Genomic DNA, 19,398 nt, shown 5'->3' on the forward strand with positions numbered 1-19,398 from the left:
GTAATGCCTGCTCCTCAGCTCTTGAAACACCTTCTATTGTGTTGGATACGAGACGTAACAGGGACTGAAGGGTGGCTGCTGAGAATCCACCATTTTTCTGTCTTCCTCAGATATGGGTCCTGAAAGACACTTGGAAAGCTCCTTGGTCAAGCCTCTTTGGGACATAGTCATATGTGCCAAGTAGTTCAGTAACCTTAAAGCAAAGCTAGCTAAAGCATAAATATGCTTCGCAAATCTCTGTTAAAGAGGTTGAGAGAGAAGAGCTTTCTTCTGTGAGCTCCTTCTTAGTGACTGCTACTACTACCGTGACATCCACTGCTGGGCCTTTAGTATTTAAATACATCACAAAACGCACTTAGCCTGAACCATGAATCATGTCTGAATCTCTATGAGTGAAGTGGCAAATGAAATCTATGGTAATGCTGGGGGAGGGGAGGGGGTTCTGGGCAAGGGGAGGAGCCTGAGCTACAGATCCTAAAGTCTGGAAAAGCAGCCAAAATCAGATACGAGATCCCGTGCATCCACTTTCCAGGCCTGTGGATGATAGGTCCTTGAGCAGAATTTTTCCAACTGGTAATTTCTGTGGGTAGCAAATAGATCTATGTCTGGCTGTCCCCATGCTTGAGTTATCTTTGAGAAGACTTGAGGATGCAACTTCCATTCGTGTGGGTCTGTCATAATTCTGCTTAAGTTGTCTGCCAGTGTGTTTTCCTTCCCTGGCAGGAATTGTGCCTGCAGTTGAACTTGTAATTCCAATGCTGTGTTCCACAGGGTCATAGCTTGCCTGCACAGGGGGTATGAATGCGTCCCTACCTGTTTGTTTATGTACCACATGACTGTGGTGTTGTCTGTCCTTATTAATAGCTGGCCGGATGCAGTAGGTCCTTGAAGGTCATAAGAGCATTTTGCACAGCTAGCATCTCCTTTTGGTTGATGTGTAGGTGCATCTGTTTTTGGGACCATTTTCCCTGGATGCACTGATCTGCCATGTGTGCTCCCCAGGCGTAGTCTGAGGCGTCTGTTGTGATGATTTGACTTGCTTGTGGTATACAGAAAGGGAGACCCGTGTTTCTTTGGCATGCTTGAGCCCACCACAAAAATTCCTTTTGAAGGCATGGAATGAGTGGTAAAATTGTTTCCAAGCTGTGGCTGTGTTGAGACCATACGTTTTTTTAGGTACCATTATAGTTTCCTCATATGCAGCTTTGCAAATGGTATTAAAAGGATGCAAGATGCCATGAACCCCAGAGCCTGCAGGATTTTCCTTGCAGTTAGCCTGGTTAAAGTTGCCATTTTGTTGAAGTATTGAGACAGTTGCCCTTGTTTGTCTGGCGTGAGGTAAGCCATATGGGCCGTTGTATTTAAGCTGGCACCCAGGAAATTTACCTGTTGAGAGGGTATTAGTTTTGATTTCTTTTTGTTCACTGTGTACCCCAGGCAGTTTAACAGTTTTATTACAAATGCCAGATGCTGCAATAGAATGTCCTTGCTGTCTGCTTGGATCAGGCAGTCGTCCAGATATGGGTAGATTTGTATTCCTCGTTGTCTGCAGAAAGCAATTACTGATGCCAGGCATTTCGTAAACACTCTGGGCGCAGTAGATAAGCCAAAGGGCAATGCAGAGAATTGATAATGGGTTGAACCTGCAAGAAATCTGAGGTATCTTCTGCAATCTTGTCTGATAGGGACATGCAGGTATGCCTCCTTGAGGTCCAACGTTACCAGCCAAGACTCCTTGCCCAGCATGGGAAGAAGCTGCTGTAATGTGAGCATCTTGAATTTTGGTACCTCTAGATATGTATTTAGAATAGATAGGTCTAAGATGGGTCTCCAATCTTTGTCCTTCCTTGGTACCAGAAATAGTCTTGAATAAAAACCTTGACCTTGTTCTTTTGCAGGTACCTCTTGAATTGCTTTCATATCCATGAGAGCGGAAATTTGTTTTTGTGCCTCTGCCCATTGATTTTGTGGCAGGTTTGGCATGCCTCTCATTTTTGGAAGGGTGTGAAAGTGGAACCTGTAGCCTCTGTCTATAATATCCAGAATCCATTTGTCCTTTGTAACAATGTGCCAGTTTTTTTGAAAATAAGGCCAGTTTTCCACCCAAAGGTGCTGCCATTATTGCTTTGTTTGGCAGGCATAGGGGAAAGTCATTGTGTCTGTTTTCTAAATGACTGTGATCTATCTTCTCCACCTCTTGGGGCTGGTGCTTGCCACTGCCTAGCTCTGTAAGATCCTTGAGGTTGTCCTCTACCCCTTGGGCGTCTGTATCTACCCCTTTGGGGTCTGTCTGTGGCTGGAAAGGACCAATTTTTAAAGGCCAGTTTCTGCTGAAGTGTGGAGGCTGCACCTGCAAGAAATCTTTAACTGTTTGCATAGATTTCGCTTTTTCCTCCATTTTCTTTAGTACCTCCTCCGCTTTAACACCAAACAATACATCTTTTTGTAGTGGTGCATCTAATAACTTTGCTTTGACATGATCTGGTAAGGTTTGCTCTTTGAGCCAAGCGTGTCTACCTATGACAGACCCCGTGACAGCAGCTCTACATGAGGCCTCTAAAGCATCAAAACCACACTGTAAGGTATGTTTCCCCACTTGTTCTGCTCCATGCAACAAATCCTGCAACTCTTTCAAATCTGGTTGTTCTGTTTGTGTCATTTTGCTTTTCAGCTGAGATAGCAAGAACTGCTGGTACTTTAACATATGAAATTGACAGTTTAATGCCCTCATGGTTAAAGTGGCTGAAGTATACACCTTTTTCCCCCACCTTTCTAATGCTCTGGAATCTCTCTCTGAAGGTAAAGGGTTTTAGCAGTAGAGGCCTTAACCCCCTTGGGACCCTGAGAAATAGTTTCTGGGTCAGCAGAAGGGCTTTTATAAAGGAACTGGTGAGAATCAGGAACCCGGTAATATCTGTCTGGTTTAACAGGGCAAGAGGTAAAGAGTCTGGATTAAGACTGGCTTCTGCGTACACATAATCCAAAATATCTAAGACAGGAGGAATAGCCAGGGGCCTATGCTGGGGAAGCAGCAGAAATTCCCTGAGCCTTTTCTTGGAATCTGAGTAATCTTGGCCTTCCCAGTGGAAGTGCTCTCTCAATGTATGAAGGGTTCCCCAAAAGAGTAGTCCTCAGGGGGGGGAGACGAGGGAATAGGCTCCTCAGCATCAGAGTCTTCAAATGGGGAATAGGCGTAATCCTGGTCCTCAGAAAGGTCTGAGGTAATAGAAGCCTGGTCTGAGGAAGGGAAGTCTTCCTCCAACCTGGGTCTTTTGTCTGAGGGGGGTTGAGAACCCCTGATGAGTGTAATCAAATCCTCAGCCATTTTAAGCATCTGTTTTTTAGGCATGGGGCCTTGAGAGGGGGTCTGAGGACCCTGTTTTTTAATTTTCATTGGAGCTTTAGATTTTGAGAACGATTTAATAGAGAATGTGGTAGGCCTGAAAACGCCTTCAGAAATGGCAGGCCTCGCTAAATTTTCCGTTTCTCCGCCAAGAGTGGCGTCGGTATCTGCAGTGGGAATGGAGACCAAGGAAGCTGCGACCTCGGGTACTGAAGTCGCCGGTAAAATAGTTTCATCGGTAGTCAGGGGCTGCATAGGCGCCTCGCTGAGAACCGGAGAACCGGTGTCGGCCTTAGCGTGATCTCAGTACTCGGTGCAGGCCTCGGATGTCTGTCCTTATCCTTGCGTTTTTTGCCTGAAACTGGCGTCGGTATATCCGAAGACATGATATAATTAAATTTTTTGCCAAAATAATGAAGGGCGAACTCCGCCCGGCGCTTAATAGTGCGCTTGTTAAACCTAGCACAAAAACGGCAGGCCGAGACATCGTGGTCTGGCCCTAAGCAAGGTATACAGTAAGAGTGAAAATCCTTATGCGGTATTTGCTTCCCACAAGAAATGCAATTATTAACTTTGTCTGACATCGGTCTGAGGCAAGAAAAGTTTCCCCAATGGGGTACTTAGCTTTAAAGAAGACTTTGGCTGAAATACTTTTCGTAAATCTCAGGAGCTGGCCGACCAGCACTTGCGAACTGCTTCTGCTTCGGGCACCGCGCAGCAAGAAAGACTGAAGAAAATGGAGTCGGCTGCCTCTTTTATACCCCTGCCGCACTGACGTCAGGGAGGAAGCAACGACAACCGACGCCGGACCTAGATTTTGGAATTCGGCCGACCGAGGACCCGCTTGACGGCAGGATAACCCAAGTGTGATGACTGCAGCTGTATGCACGATGAACATCTACCAAAAAACACAGAGGTGGAATTAGAGGTAACACTGACTTCACAGAGATCAATTTGAATTCCAAGACTGATGATGTCAAGGTTAAGAAAAGAAAAGCCTGGGACATGTTTCAATGTTCTTCCTTTCTTTTTCATCAAAAAGACTCTTAAATAAAATCCTTTCCCTGTTGGATCTGGAAGAACAATTTCTATTACCCCTTGAGACAGCATTTGCTACAGTATAAGACTAAACAGGAAAGTTTTATTGTATCGATGTGGAGGAACCCCCTGTAAAAGAGAAAGGAAATCCCACTGCCAGTTGTAGCCTTTTTTTGAATGATTCTCAAAACCCAAGTGATTAAAATTACCAGTTGCCACAGCAGAAGTTAAGACCTAGACTTTGAGATAGTTTTACTGAAATGCCAGGGTGAGGAAGGAGGAAAACATGAAGAGGCATATAAGCAGTCTGCTTTTTTAGATTGTCCTAGGTTGTGGGAGGATCCTCCCTTCTTTTTTGAACTTCCTTACCATTGCTTTCTAACATTTTTTTGCCTGTACCAGCTGAAACTGCTGTATTACATTTTGTTAAGGGGGAGTTGAAACATCTGAGTGACCCCCAAAATTAACTTTCATCTTAAATCAAATCAATCAGCATTGGATTGATCGAATAATACTGCTTTATCCAGGGAAGCACTCAGGATCTCAGCTTTGACACCTTCTAGTAAATTATGGGATCACTGCCAGACAAATTTTCTCATCAGTGACCTAGTAACAGCTACTCTTGATGAAGCATCAGCAGTGTCATAAGAACATTTTAGATAGTGTTTAGCTATCTTAGACACTGAGGATAATAATGAATTTAGACATTTCAGTCCCTGAGGAAGAGAGATCAGCAAATTACTTTCTCATATTTTCAAAAGAAGCCAGTAGAAACCTGGGCACATGAGCCTGACAATTTAACTGTTCTGGAGGCTAAGGTATAAGAAGAACAAACTTTCTTCCCAAATCTATCAAATGCTTTCCTATCTTTGTCAGAAAGAAAAGGGTTAGCTGCCAAAAAATGTTTTCCTGAAAATGGTTTTAACAAATAAATCAATGCAGGACTGGATCTGGGGTTTGAAATGAGAAATTTGTGAATCTGAGGAACCCTGCAAAATTTGTCAGACATTTTGGGGACAGAGCTGAATTTTAGGCAAACTGCTGGCTGCAAGGAAAGCATCCTCTAATGCTGAAAAGACAGTAGAACAGCTGCAGGCAACTGCAATACATCATAATATATTTGTGGGGATTTTGGAATTCCTTTTTGCTTACACTGAAACAACTTTCATTCTGGGTGAAGTATCAGAACAAGTTAACTCTTTAGGGGGAAAATTTTGAGGAAGAACTCTCTTCAGATTCTAATTCATCTTCCAGTGGCATAGGCAATTGAGAAACACAATCCAAATCTATTTCTTTTACCTCAGAATTAGAGTCTGAAAGTGAGGAAAAGCATTTTCTTTTAAAAATCTGGGGAGGGTTAGAATTTAAAAAGAGTGAAAGGATGGAAATAAACCTTTAACAAACCTTGTTGTTTTTTCAACTGTAAAGAGTAGAACCTATGGCAAAAGGTCTGGTCTGTTGATCATGTTTGGACTGAACCACCAGGAAAAGAGCAATAGGGCAGTGGCGAACAAAATGCCAGCATGTATCCCCTGGGGTACAAATTCTAGAAGAAAAGAGATAATGCTAATGCACTGCAGAGCCTTAGTCACACCATGCATGGAGCACTGTGCACAGTTCTAAAGACAATATAAAGGGGGGGGGGGGGGGAGACATCAAGGATACCAGAAGCAATTCACAGGAAAGCTACCAAAATATCCACAGGATGGAGGAAAAGCAATATGACCATAGGCTAGAGGAGTTAATCGTTTTTCTCATTTAAGATCAGAAAAGGCTGGGTGAATGGGACATGATATTGCTGTGCAACATCATGTCAAGGAGATGTTACATGGTCATGCTGAACATTAAAGACAAAGACACATGTATAGTAGCTGTTTGTGGGGACTACCTACTCCCTGGGGATCTCTGAAAGTACTTTTTCACAGAGAGTTATTGACCCACTGAATAGACTAACGGAATGGGCAGGGGGCGGGAACCACAGAGACAGTCAAGAGGGTATGAGAATGGGACAGGTGGAAAAAGGATAAGGTAAGAGAGGTACAATGTTAAAAAAGGAAGACTACCTAGGCTTAATGTCCTTATGTCACCAAACACGGAGCTAGTAATCACAGACAACGCATTATATTAGTATATATTCTTTTACACGCATTTAGGAAAATTAGATAAACTTGCAATTCTGTAAAGAGTAAAGAAATTCATTACAGCCTCTGCGGCTAGCAGCTCTCTAATGCCATAAAACTAAATTATGCATCAAAACTTTGTTTAGAATGAGGAGAACAGTTGTCTAAATGTACTATCTGTGAAACAAACAGTGCAAAACAGCATTTGTACAAAGCCGCTACACTTCTATTTTTTAACTGAGGTGGGAGAGAAAACAGATCCCTGCATCTTCTTAATAATATATACCAATTCCAAAATTATTACATTTCATGAAAAAAAAATATTTCATATAGTATGACCTTAGTTCTTACATAACTGCAATATTTGCACGTGTGTCTGGAAAGATTCATCTACTAACTGGGTAAAGTGAACTAGCTCTGGGTCTTTCAGCCACAAATTAGGCCACAAAGACTTGGGTAGACAAAATACATATGGACAGTTTAGAATAGGCAAATTAACCACCCAGCATATTTTAGGAACCTAAGATGAAAACAGAGTACTCGGAGAAAATTCACAAAAACTGAAACCATAGCAACTGCAACAACTAAGTGGCACTGTGAGACAGATCTCTTACCACTTCATTTGTTTACACAGAAATACAGGAAAAATTACTGGCATGCAACAGAAGCATTTACTGCCTATACCTACAGACAATAGGAAAAAAAGGAAAAAGGTGAAGATAACTCTATAACAGACTGTACACAGTGGCCTGTCATTAAAGTTGATGTGACTAAGTCAATAGTTAAAGTTATGATTAACTGCTATAATGCCTCACTCAGTTAATTTTCTACATGATATTACATGGGGAAAAAAATGAAAATCCACAACCTGGGACCTATTAATTAACTTAAATGTCACAACCTCAAAATTACAAACAAGCAAAGCATCTTTTTTTTTTCTTTAGGCTCAAGAGTATCCATTATTTCTTTATTGTTTTTCATCCAATTTACATAAATATACTGGTTACCTTTTTCCTGCGTTCCTCCCTAGCAGATTTCAGTTCCTCACTCTTTTCTTTCATATCTCTCATTTGAGAAGTTTCATCTATAGATAAATCTCTCAGTTCAGCTTCTAGAAGGTCTCGTTCTTCTTGCAATAGTTTCTGTAGTCGCTCTCGTCGCTGCATTAAGCTCTTGTGCTTTTCCTCCTTTAGTCTTTCTTGATGGTAGGCAGACATACTATTAAAGAAGTACAAGTTATACAACAAATGTATTACTAAAGAAATGTATTTTATATAACAGGATTGGAAAATCGTGTACTTTGACAAGCCAGTCATTATTTACAATCCAGTAATAGGATATTACTCACCAGTAGTAATGAACCTTATGGAACCAGTGTTTAAACCCTTAACAGCAACATTTACTGAAGAATCCCAGGGCCCATGTCCCAGTAAATGTTCATGATTGTGTAAAAGAAGATATAACTAAGAATCAGGACTCGGGACTCAGCCCTACATTACAGCATCTTGCAGGTGATAAGGCTCTTCACACTACTACTTATACCCTCTGAGGAAATGATCTGTTAACCACAGTTGGGATAATAACTTTCCCCAAATGGATAAACTACTATGGTAGAGGGAGGTCATAGCAAACAACAAAGAAAATATGACTCACAAGGAGCACACATAAAAATATCCAAGCAAGAATAAGTAGGTCACCAAGGATTAGAAAAACAAACAAACCAAGAACTGCAAAGACAACTAGGATATAAACTACCTTGGAACCACACTGTCGCCAAAAAAGCACAACAAGAAGGCTAGGCGATACCAAATTAAACATAAAAAAACTCCTGAGAGTCACTGTTAATTTGGCTGAGTGTAATAAAACCCCACAAACAATGGAAAAAAAAGAGAATTTTACTGATCTAAACCTTTCATCCCTTCTTGTTTGACCAGGACGTCAAAGATAAAACCAAATACACTTACATCACTTCCTTATATAACGAAAGGATTGAGCATGATTTAAATCTTAAAGGAACATCCACCTAATAATTGTATGCAGCAATTCATTGAATAAGCCAAAACTACTAAACATTCACGTTGCATGTACATATTTAAACAAATATACAAACATAAAAAGTATATATTAATACATTCATACAATAAATTAATTAAAAATTGTTAAATTTTAACTTTAACATTGGCAGGATGGAAACTACCTCATTCAGTCTATTATGACCAATGGCATGTAATTTTATCTGCCAATCAAGTTCATTAGTTTCTAACAAGATTTTTCATGGACCTCTCCTACTGTTATATTTCAAGACTCCCAGACCAAAAAAACTTAAAACTATGACTTATTGGTCTGTAAATGTTTCCAGAGAGAATTAGCTGGATTACATTTTTTAATGACATAAAGATGTTCATAAATACTTTCCTTGAGTGCTGTTTCAGTTTTATCTACACAATACTTACAACAGACTTGACAAACAGCTAAATAGATAACACCTTTAGACATACAATTCATGAAACAGTTTGACTTAAGACCCATATTTTTTTTTAACAGTGATCCTTGTCCCTCTCACATATAAAGGGACAAAATAAACATATCCCACATTTATATGTGCCTTTTGTCTTGGTTCTGAAAGTATTGCTTCTATCACATATATTTCCTAAATGTTCAATGTAATTCTCAATGCACCAATCCTTTCGGAAAACTGTACACTGTTTAGGACCTATTGCTTCCATATTCATTACACCAATATCAAAGACCTTCCAGTTCTTTCTAATGATGTCGGGCAATCTTTCGGTGTCTCCATTATGTTAATATTAAACTTTTATTAATTGTTTCCTGCACTTCATTTTTTCATGCGACAACACAGTCCTTGCCTTCATGTGACAACACAGTCCATGCCCAACAATGGATAAAATGTTCCCTCAGCCTTTTTTCAATAAATAATATCATCAAAAATATTGACAAGAAATTGTGCTGGATAACCTCGGCAAATAAACATGGACCATAATTTGTCTCATTCCTTTTTCCTTTTCAAAAACATTTTTATTTTGTTTTCATTATAAACATCCGCAAGTGTACATATAACAAATACAATAAAACAATAACAAAACTATTTACAATATTTACATTCTTCCATGATAAACAATCATTTTATCCAGGAGAAGTTATCAGTACTTGTTCAAAAGGTTTTCCAAGTTTTGCCATGCTATTTTTTTATGAGTAATGTTAGGAGTTCTACAACAAATGGTTTGCAGTTCTTTTTTACAAACACCTTTTGCTAAATTTATAAAATCTTTAAACATCAAATCTTGTTTACTTTTCCAGTTCAAAGCAATAACGTTTCTGGCAACTGCAAGACTTGACCAGAGTAACTGAATCTGAGATTTAGGTATTACATTAGGTATAGGAACACTGAATAGGATTAGTGAGTTAGAAATACGAGTTATCAGACCATAAAGCATTTACAAAATATCTGAAGTCTTTCCAGTATTGAACAACATTTCTACATTCAATGAACATGTGAAGCCAGTTGGCCTCTAGTAATTTATCACATTTCCAACATTTGCTTTCACTGTTTTTGAGTATAAGATTTATTTTATGTGGAGTATAGAAACTCCTATTCATAAATTTCCATGTATACAATCTCCAACAGAAGATGTACCACACGTAGAATTCAATATTTTTTTGGATTCATCAGATATTTGTTCTCTATTAATCTTTACATAGTGAAATAAAAAATAAGGCAGTAGAGACCAGGTTCTCTCACCACGAAACAGTTGAAATACTTAAGGCAAAGTCCAATTCCACCAAAATGAGATAAATCAGCATCAATTTTCAACACAAATTCAACCGTAGACCAGGATAGATTAAAAGAACATTTATTTGGATGTGAGCGCTTTCGCGTAGCAACTACTACGCTTCATCAGACAATGTACAAACATTTAAAACTTCCATTTATATAGCATAGCATAGTAAAAAGGCGCCAAAATTAAGATAAGTAATTACTTCATTAAACAATTAATTAGACCAAATAAAGGAAGATAGAATAAAATAATCAGGCATTTCCAATAGACCTTATATTTAAGCAGTGTCATTCAAAATCAAGCATTACTGTGTTATATATTGTGTTCTTAAAAATATATATTATATATATGAGCGCAATTAAGACAAAATGCTTACCAAATAAATAAATAAATAAATATTATGCATTGAATGTTCTGTACAAAAGTGCAATATCATAATATTAATGAAATTCTGAAAATTTAATATAAGTTGATGTTGTTAAAAATATATACTTGTTATTCTTCTGAGGATGAATATAAATAAATAGATAAATAACTGAATGTAAATAAATAATATAAAACAATCAATTTATGTATTATTTGAAGTTGTATATAACTTTATATTAACAAACTAATATAGAATAGAAATATATTAATATCTATACCTAAACATATAGCAAAGTCATAGGGTTTAGTTAAATGCATAGACCTATTAAATGTGGAGCTGTGGCTCCATAGAAATATATTCTAAACTAATGTGATGAAATTATATACATGGACTGTTTATAAAAAGCATATGAAAAAAATATATACAGTAAAAATACAAATTGAAATGTTAAAAAATATTTTGGAAATTTTTAAAAATAATTTCCGAATGAATTCAGAATGAATATAAATGTATATATTTAAACTAAAAACATGGAGATATGTACAATTGTATATATAGAAACACGTTTGAGCAATAAATAAATAAATAAATAAGTAAATACTAAAGTGATGAGATATAGTAATGTATATAGCTTATCTAGCTTCCAGCACAGGTTTGATAGAAATCTGGCTATTAATGCCCGGAGGTATATGGGCAGCCAATCTTAAAATCCATTTCAGTTCCTTGTTGTTTAAAAACAACACATTATCACCACCTCTTTTGTTACTTATAATTATTTCTAGTACTCTGAAGTCAAACTGATGTGAAGGATATTCTAATATATGTTTCGCTAAAGCATTCAATTCATTTTTTCTCTGTATGTCATATAGGTGGCCATATATCCTGTCCTTCAGACATCTTTTAGTAAGTCCAACATAGAAGGCTTGACATTTCCTACATGTCGCAAGGTAGATAAGGTTCTTTGTACAACAATTAGCAAAAAACCTTGGTCGAAAGATGTAGTTCATAGTAGGATGATGAAATTCATGTATCTTAGAAATGAACTTACACCTATTACAGCTATGGCAGGGAAAAGTACCTGTCTTACAACCAATGGGTGAAGCTACGGGATGAATAAGACATTTATCATTACACAATAGCCGTTTCAAGTTAAGGCTATTTCTAAACATAAAATGGGGTTTATCCCCTACAATTTGCCTAATAAATGGATCCATAATTAGAACCTTTCAATTATTATGGAAAATCTTTTTAATGTTGTTTATGGTACTCGTATAGTTTAAAGTTACGGCTACAAATTTTGTCTGAATGTTTGTACTTATAGCTTCTCTTTTTTTGGTTCTAACAAAATTATTTTCTATCTGTGTGTTTCCTATAATGCTATTCCTAATGTTACTAACTAGACTTGAATCATAGCCTCTTTCCTTAAAGAGTAATTCTAAGCGATCTGCTTCATAATGTAAGTCAGGAATATCTTTGCAAAGTCTAGTTAACCTGATAAACTGGCTTTTAATGATACCATGAAAGATGTATCTAGGATGCATACTATCGAATGTGAGAAGGGTATTCCTCCAAGTTGGTTTCCTATAGAGTGTTGATGTGATAAAGCCATCTTCTGTGATGCTTAGTGTTATGTCTAAGAAATTTATTTTTTCATGAGAACATTCCATGGTGAATTTGAGAAAGGTGGAGGTGGTTTCTAGATGAGCTAAAAAATCTATAAAGTCACTCTCAGTGCCCTCCCAAATGATAAGAATATCATCCACAAAACGTTTATAGGCCTTTTTCTTGGAAAATGAGGGGTGAGGAAACAGGCAACTCCGTTTCCAGCTTAAAACAACCAAGTTGGAATATGTGTTGGCGCAAGGGGTGCCCATTGCCACCCCCCATTTCTGTAAGTAGTAATTGTTCCAAAACATGAATGCATTGTTATTGAGAACTAAATCCAATAATTGGCCTATTAACAACTGTCTGTTATTAGTAAATGACGTTTCTTCTAATAATATTTCTCTCACCGCTTCAATGCCTAAATCATTAGGAATAGACGTGAAAAGATTTTTCACGTCTAGGGTGATTAAAAGATACTCATGTTCATTTAGGGCTAGATGTATCTCAGATAAATAATCAAGTAATTGGTATGTATCCTTTAGAATAGTTGCAAAAGAATCAACTACAGGTCTGAGTAAAAATTCTATGAAAGAAGAGATGTTGGCAGTGACCCAGTTATCTCCCGAAACAATGGGTCTTAGAGGGATGGGGTATAGGTTCTTATGAATTTTAGGTAATCCCTTAATTATTGGTACAGTGGGATTATCTATAATCAAATAATTATACATTTCTTCACTAATTTGTCTACAAATGAGAAGATCATACAACACATCATGCACATTTTTGATGATTCTGTTAACATCATATAACTTCATTCTAACATATGTTGTATCGTCATTGAGCATTGAATGCATATTCATATTATAGTCAATAGTGTTTAAAATGACTACCCCACCCCCCTTGTCAGCAGGTTTAATAGTGATCTCATTGCAATTGCTCAAGTGTTTCAAAGAAATACATTCTTCTAGAGTAAGGTTATAAAAACTAGGTTTCACCTTAGTAGAAAATAGCTTATAAAAATCTTGTTCACACAAATTTAAAAAACATTCAATGTTATAAGAAAATGGAGGCATGAAAGTGCTTTTGCGCTTAAAAATAGTATTCACAGTGACACTGGTAGAATCAGCTTTGTCTTTAAAAAACACCTTCAAAGCTACCTGTCTGCAAAATAATCTAAGGTCAATGAGTACCTTACTAATAGTATCAGGGCAGGCTGGAATAAAATTAAGTCCCCGATTCAATAAAGAAATATCAGCATCAGAGAAAGTAAAATCAGAGTAATTATATAATAGTTCAGTCACATTCTTGTTCTTCTTACTGGATTGTAATTTTCTTTTGAAATCTTTACATAGTAATTCCAGAAATCTGAGTCAAACTTTAGAGTGTCTTCTCTTAGTATCTTATAGATAGGCGAGATACTTAAGTTTTGATTATCTATCTTTTCAACACACCTAATAAAAAGCTGAATCAAACTAGGTATAGATTCAGTTTCTAGGTTGATTGATGCTCACATTTTGTTTTCTATAAACTGCCGTAATGAGTGTATAAACAACCGTCTTGACTATTATCATAACTACATAAAAGAGAGTTTAGTGGTTTAATACTCTTATTTTCAATAAACTGATGCCAGAATATCAAGTTATTTTCCTTTAATTTTTGCATTGCATTGATGTTGAAAGAATCTAAGCAATCAGGGGAGTATGCTATAGGGAATATAAGAAATTGTAATTACAACATTAAACAATTTCTATCAATTATATTTTTAAAGTTATTAAATATTTGATTAATACCATAAGAAAAGTGATCAAATTTCTTATTAAATTAACAGAATTCACGTAAAAGCCAATGAACTCTAGAAAATCAATTTAAGGAACAATATGGAATAAGTATAGTATTGACATCAGTTATATGAATCTCATGTATTGTTTTCCAGTCAGATATATAGGTAGGTGTGATCCAGTGCAATATTGCATTAATTATAACTGATTTGGAATAAAGATCTAAGCTAGGGAATGCTATCCCATTACTGTTCCAAGCTCTAATGTGCCATTTATATGCAAACCTAGGTTTTAAGGGGAACCATAACAATTTAAGTAGCATGGAATAAGTTTTTGGGAAGGGGTAGCATCAATGACTGTATATAAAACAAAATTTAAGGTAAAATAATCATTTTAATAAAAGAGAGCCTATCTTCCATTGTGAAGAACATTTTATTCCATCTTTTGATTAGTTCACTAATGGTGGTTATTAAATTATTGCAGTTTAGTTTAACAGCTTTATACTGACACCCAAATATTCTAATACATCATTCTCCCAATTAAACAGGCTATTTTCTCTTAGGTGTTTGTTGATCTTTTTGTTAATTAGTAATGTTTTGGATTTATTATGATTAAATTTAAGCCCTGAAATTCTTTTAAATCTGCTTAAGGTATTTATAACATCATGCAAAGAACCACCAATATCACTAAACGTTAAAAAGATCTAATCAGCAAATAACTGTATCTTAGAACAATAGTCATTAATTTGAAAGCCTTTTATATTTTGCTTGTTTCAGATATATGTAGCAAAAGGTTCCATTGAAAGAGCACACAATAATGGTGAGAAAGGACAACCTTGTCTAGTTCTCTTGAGGATTTCTATTGGTGAGGACAGACATGATCCGATTTTCACAAAAGCTTGTGCCCCACTATAAATTTTCATTAATAAGTTGACAAAATCTGAGGAAAATTCAAAACCAATCAGAATTCTTTGTAGATAAGACCAACTAATAGAATCAAAAGCAGTTTCTATGTCTGGGCTGATAATAGTTGTTTTTTGTATTTGCATGCTATGTCTATTAATGATAGTAATTTAATAATGTTATCTTGCACTTTTCTATAAAGAATGAACCCTGTCTGATCATTATGTATTAGATTAGGTAATATTTTCTTTATCCTATTAGCTAATATTGTCATGAAAATGTTATAATCAGTGTTTAGTAACGAAATTGGCCTATATGAATCACAAGATTTGGGGTCCTTACCTTGTTTTAATATGGGGGAGATAATTGAGTATTTCCATGATGGGGGTATTGTACATTTTTGCTTAACTATAGTAAAGGCACTCATCATTTTCTTTATTATATATTCAAGAAAAATCTTATATAGTTCAGGAATTATTCCATCCAGTCCTGGAGCTTTATTATCTTTTATATTTTTTATTTGCTCTTTCACTTCTGTTAGTGTTATTTATTTATTTAATATGTTATTTTGTTGCACTGACACCTTAGCAGTTATATTTTCTGGAATACAAGTATTTATTACATTATCTGTCTCCAAAAGTGGTGTGTTCTTATTTATATCTTTACAGTAGTTTTTGAACACTTCTAATATGGTCATTAAGTTAAATGTACTCTTAACTGAAGCATCACTTTTGTATTTAAATTCAATAATAAGATTGTGGTTGTTTTTTTTTTTTTTTTTGATCTTATCGCTATTTTATGTAGATATTTGGGATTTACAGCATAAGATTGTAATTGAAATTTTCCCAGGTTTATGGCTACCTCATGATTCAGAACTAAGTATTTTTGATTTAATTAGTAATTTCATTATGTGCTACTTTATTTGGTTTTGTGTCCATTTTTATCTTGTCTATGTTTTTGTAAGTCTAAGTGTTCTTTGTCCCACTCTCTCCTTTATTTAAGGTACCAAAATTTTATTCTGCCACATAAGTAAACTTTAAAGGTGTCCCATAGTATAGTATCAGTCACTTCACCATTATCATTTGTTTCCATAAACATGTCTATTTCTTTCATTATCCATTCCCTAAAGTCATTTAGCTGAGTTATGTAAGCAGGAATTCTCTGTAGAAATCTTAAATTATCTGTATGTGTAGTTAAACTTTATAGCATTATGGTCCGAAAGTGGACAAGTCATTATAGATACGTCACTTATTTTAGAGTATATATTATTTGATACACCGACCTTATCAATGTTTGTTTTTTGTACCAAACTGATATGAATAGTGAGTATAGAAAAAGGAATAATATTCTCTTAGACCATATATATCTTTAAGGTTCACCTGGTTTGTAAAGACATTTAACTTCTTGGCTTGAGATGTTAGTTTTATTTTACCACTTTTAGAAGTATCACTGCCTGATAATAGGCAGTTAAAAATCACCTGTTGCTATAATTTCCCCTTTTGCATTTAAAGTAATCAGGTCCAGATATTTGTCAACATATTTAGTACCCAGTCCTGGTATCCAGTATGTATTAATCAAAGTATAATACTTCCTATTGATTTCCAAAATAACCATGCTTAGCATCTCATCTTTATCTGAAATTGTATCTATAATTCTTGGCATAGTATAAGTATTTTCCACAGAATAAGTGTGCCCCTTCTCTTAGTCTTAAAACATTAATCAGTCAGAATGCTATAGCCACTGAATGAGTATTTTTGTAGATATTTTTTTAATAGATGTGTTTCTTGTAAAAAGATGATCTGGGATTTATGCATTTTGATATATTTAAGCAAACCAGCTCTTTTGACATTATTGCTTAAACCATTAATGTTTAATGGCAAACATTTATAAGCCATTGACTATAATGTGTGTGTTATTACTAACTGAAAGACCTTTCTTCCGTGTTGACTTGAAATCTACTGAAAACTTACTCATCATGGATGCATAACGTGTATTAAGCACTACTTTCAAAAACCCCAAACTATTTACAAACACATACATGAAACAAAGTTTCTGGTTTTGTTAAAAACTTAACTAAATCATCTATCCACCACCTCTTCAATACCAAATGACACAAATTATCCATCTCTGCTTAGAATATAGTATAAAGTATAGTATAAAAACAAAAAAGGAAAACATTATGAAAGCAACTAAAGAAATCTGAATCCATGAAACATACATTAGAATGAGAGTGTCCAATATATCCGAAGCTATATGAATATATCACATATGATAATAGCACCTCTAATACATAGAAATACACATCAGATCAAAGTATACCTAACATTAAAAGCTGAAGGTTAAGAAGATTGTCATTATTTCCAAGACTTTTCAAGAAACATCAGATAATTTAACCATTTTGTCAGTCATCTAACATTTTTAATGTATGGATCTGTTGAATATATATACAACACTTATTACAACATAACTATTATATTTTGCAATTATACACATATTACTCATATGTATTAACAATATCTATGTTGACGTCTTTCATCAGGAAGGGGAGAGAGAGAAAAAAAAGGGGCCTCACAACCCTCTGTTTAGTTACTAAAGTTTTAGTTATATAACATAAGTCTGATGTTAATATGCAAAATGAGTTTTCTAATGCAGCTCCTAGTTCACTTGATGTTATTTAGTTACTAATGGGGTCATTGAATCTGCAGAATGTATGTATCTATAAGAGAACATAGGCATTTTCAAAGGCATTAAACACTTTTATCAGAACTAATTATTTACCATTTAAAGTATCTGGTGAAGGATAACAGAATTTCAAGAGAAAAGAATTCTAAGTATAACCATTTAACAAGTTCAAAAGGTCAAATGAGGTCATCACTGTTTCCTCAAGCTGCAGCTTCATAAACTTGTTAAAAGTATCTAAACAGGCTCATGCACAACAGAATTTGTCTCTAGTGAACAGAAAAGCATTTTTGATGGAAAATTCAGATCGTGAAGCTTTCACAGTTTACAGTAAGCAAAAACACTCAGGCTGCCTTGTCAGTGCATGTCATGAATTTCTACAATGAGAACAGTCACACAGACCACCAGTTTCCTCACAAAACATCAACATCATGAAAAAATTAAACCTTTCATATAAAAACAGCTACTGAGAAGTAACAACAGCTGCCTCAAATCAGAAATCATATTATAACATTTCAATAATTTACCCACCAGTTAACCAGGCCAGAGAGAGGGGAAAAAAGGAACCTAGTATATATATATATATATATATATATATATATATATATATATATATATACATACACACACATATATATATATACACATGTATATATACACACACACACACACACACACATATATAAATATATTTATAAAAAACTTTATATTTAGCCATCTATAAAACACCATTAATGTGCTGTATTAATGTTTAAATGTATCTAAACAGAGTTTAAAACATTTAGTTAGAAACTCTAACCATAAACACCTTGTTAGTTTGTTACCCCACCACTGACCTACTAGAAAAAATGCACTTTGGTATTAAGTCAAATTATACTATTACTAAAGAATTAAAAGACATACATCATTTGTAGTTATTTAAAAGGGAAACGTATGTAAAGTACTTATAATGGGGAAAAGAGAAAAGGAACACTGGTAACAAAAAAGAATAGCAAGAAAGAAGAGAGAGAGAATGTTATTTAAATATTTAATACTATATATAATTAGAAGAAGTAGATATAGAAAGGAAAAGAGAAAGTTAATAATAAAAATGATTCACATTACCTTACAACATAGAGACTTTCCAGAATCAAATATATTATGATTTATAAAACAAAGCATTTAAAATTAGAAGGAATTTATTCATTTGTCGTTTAGTTTCTTAGTTTTGTTGGCTCCTTCCTTCACGGACCATCCATTTTTTGTTGCCTGTCTCTTCAAACTCTGGGATGACCATTCCATTTCTATGTCAGACAGTATTTTCTTCTTTTGGATAAATTCTACTGCTTCTTGTAGGGAATCAAAAATCTTCACTCCTTCTTGCAAGGTGATTTTTATTCTTGCAGGAAAAAGAATTTGAGCTTTAATATTGGCTTTTTTTAAGGACTTAATTAGAGGAACACACTTTCTTCTAGATATGACTTTAGAGGTGTAGTCATTGTCAAAACAAATAACTTTTTCACCCATCTTGACAGTGTTGAAATCAGCTTGGACTAATTCCCCCAAGTCCTTGTCTTGCAAAGAAAGAAATCTAACTATTATAGACCTGGGGTTAGATGAACTCGGAGATGAAGATGATTTGCTAGGGACCAATGAGCCCTCTCAATTCCAAAAGAGAGGAATTCAGGCATGTTTAGTGCTGATGAAAACTACTTATTGAGGAAATGAATCATATTAGCACCCTCTTCTTTCTCAGGAATTCCATATATAAAGAAGTTATGTACTCACCA

The 19,398-nt window shown here is 35.3% G+C and overlaps 1 protein-coding gene across 2 annotated transcripts in view; it reads right to left on the minus strand.

The window, feature by feature from the left end:
• LOC122799442 (trichoplein keratin filament binding) overlaps positions 1-19,398 on the minus strand; it is a 1,060,398-nt gene that overhangs the window by 971,062 nt on the left and 69,938 nt on the right. For both annotated transcript variants that reach the window (XM_044068500.1, XM_044068499.1), the window contains exon 3: positions 7,509-7,719. In XM_044068500.1, the coding sequence (XP_043924435.1) occupies positions 7,509-7,719 (211 nt within the window). The remainder of the gene's footprint in view (positions 1-7,508; positions 7,720-19,398) is intronic.

The sequence above is a fragment of the Protopterus annectens genome, chromosome 4.part0, assembly GCF_019279795.1.
Source record: "Protopterus annectens isolate FY-2018-M chromosome 4.part0, PAN1.0, whole genome shotgun sequence".
NCBI classification, from domain to species: Eukaryota; Metazoa; Chordata; order Ceratodontiformes; family Protopteridae; genus Protopterus; species Protopterus annectens.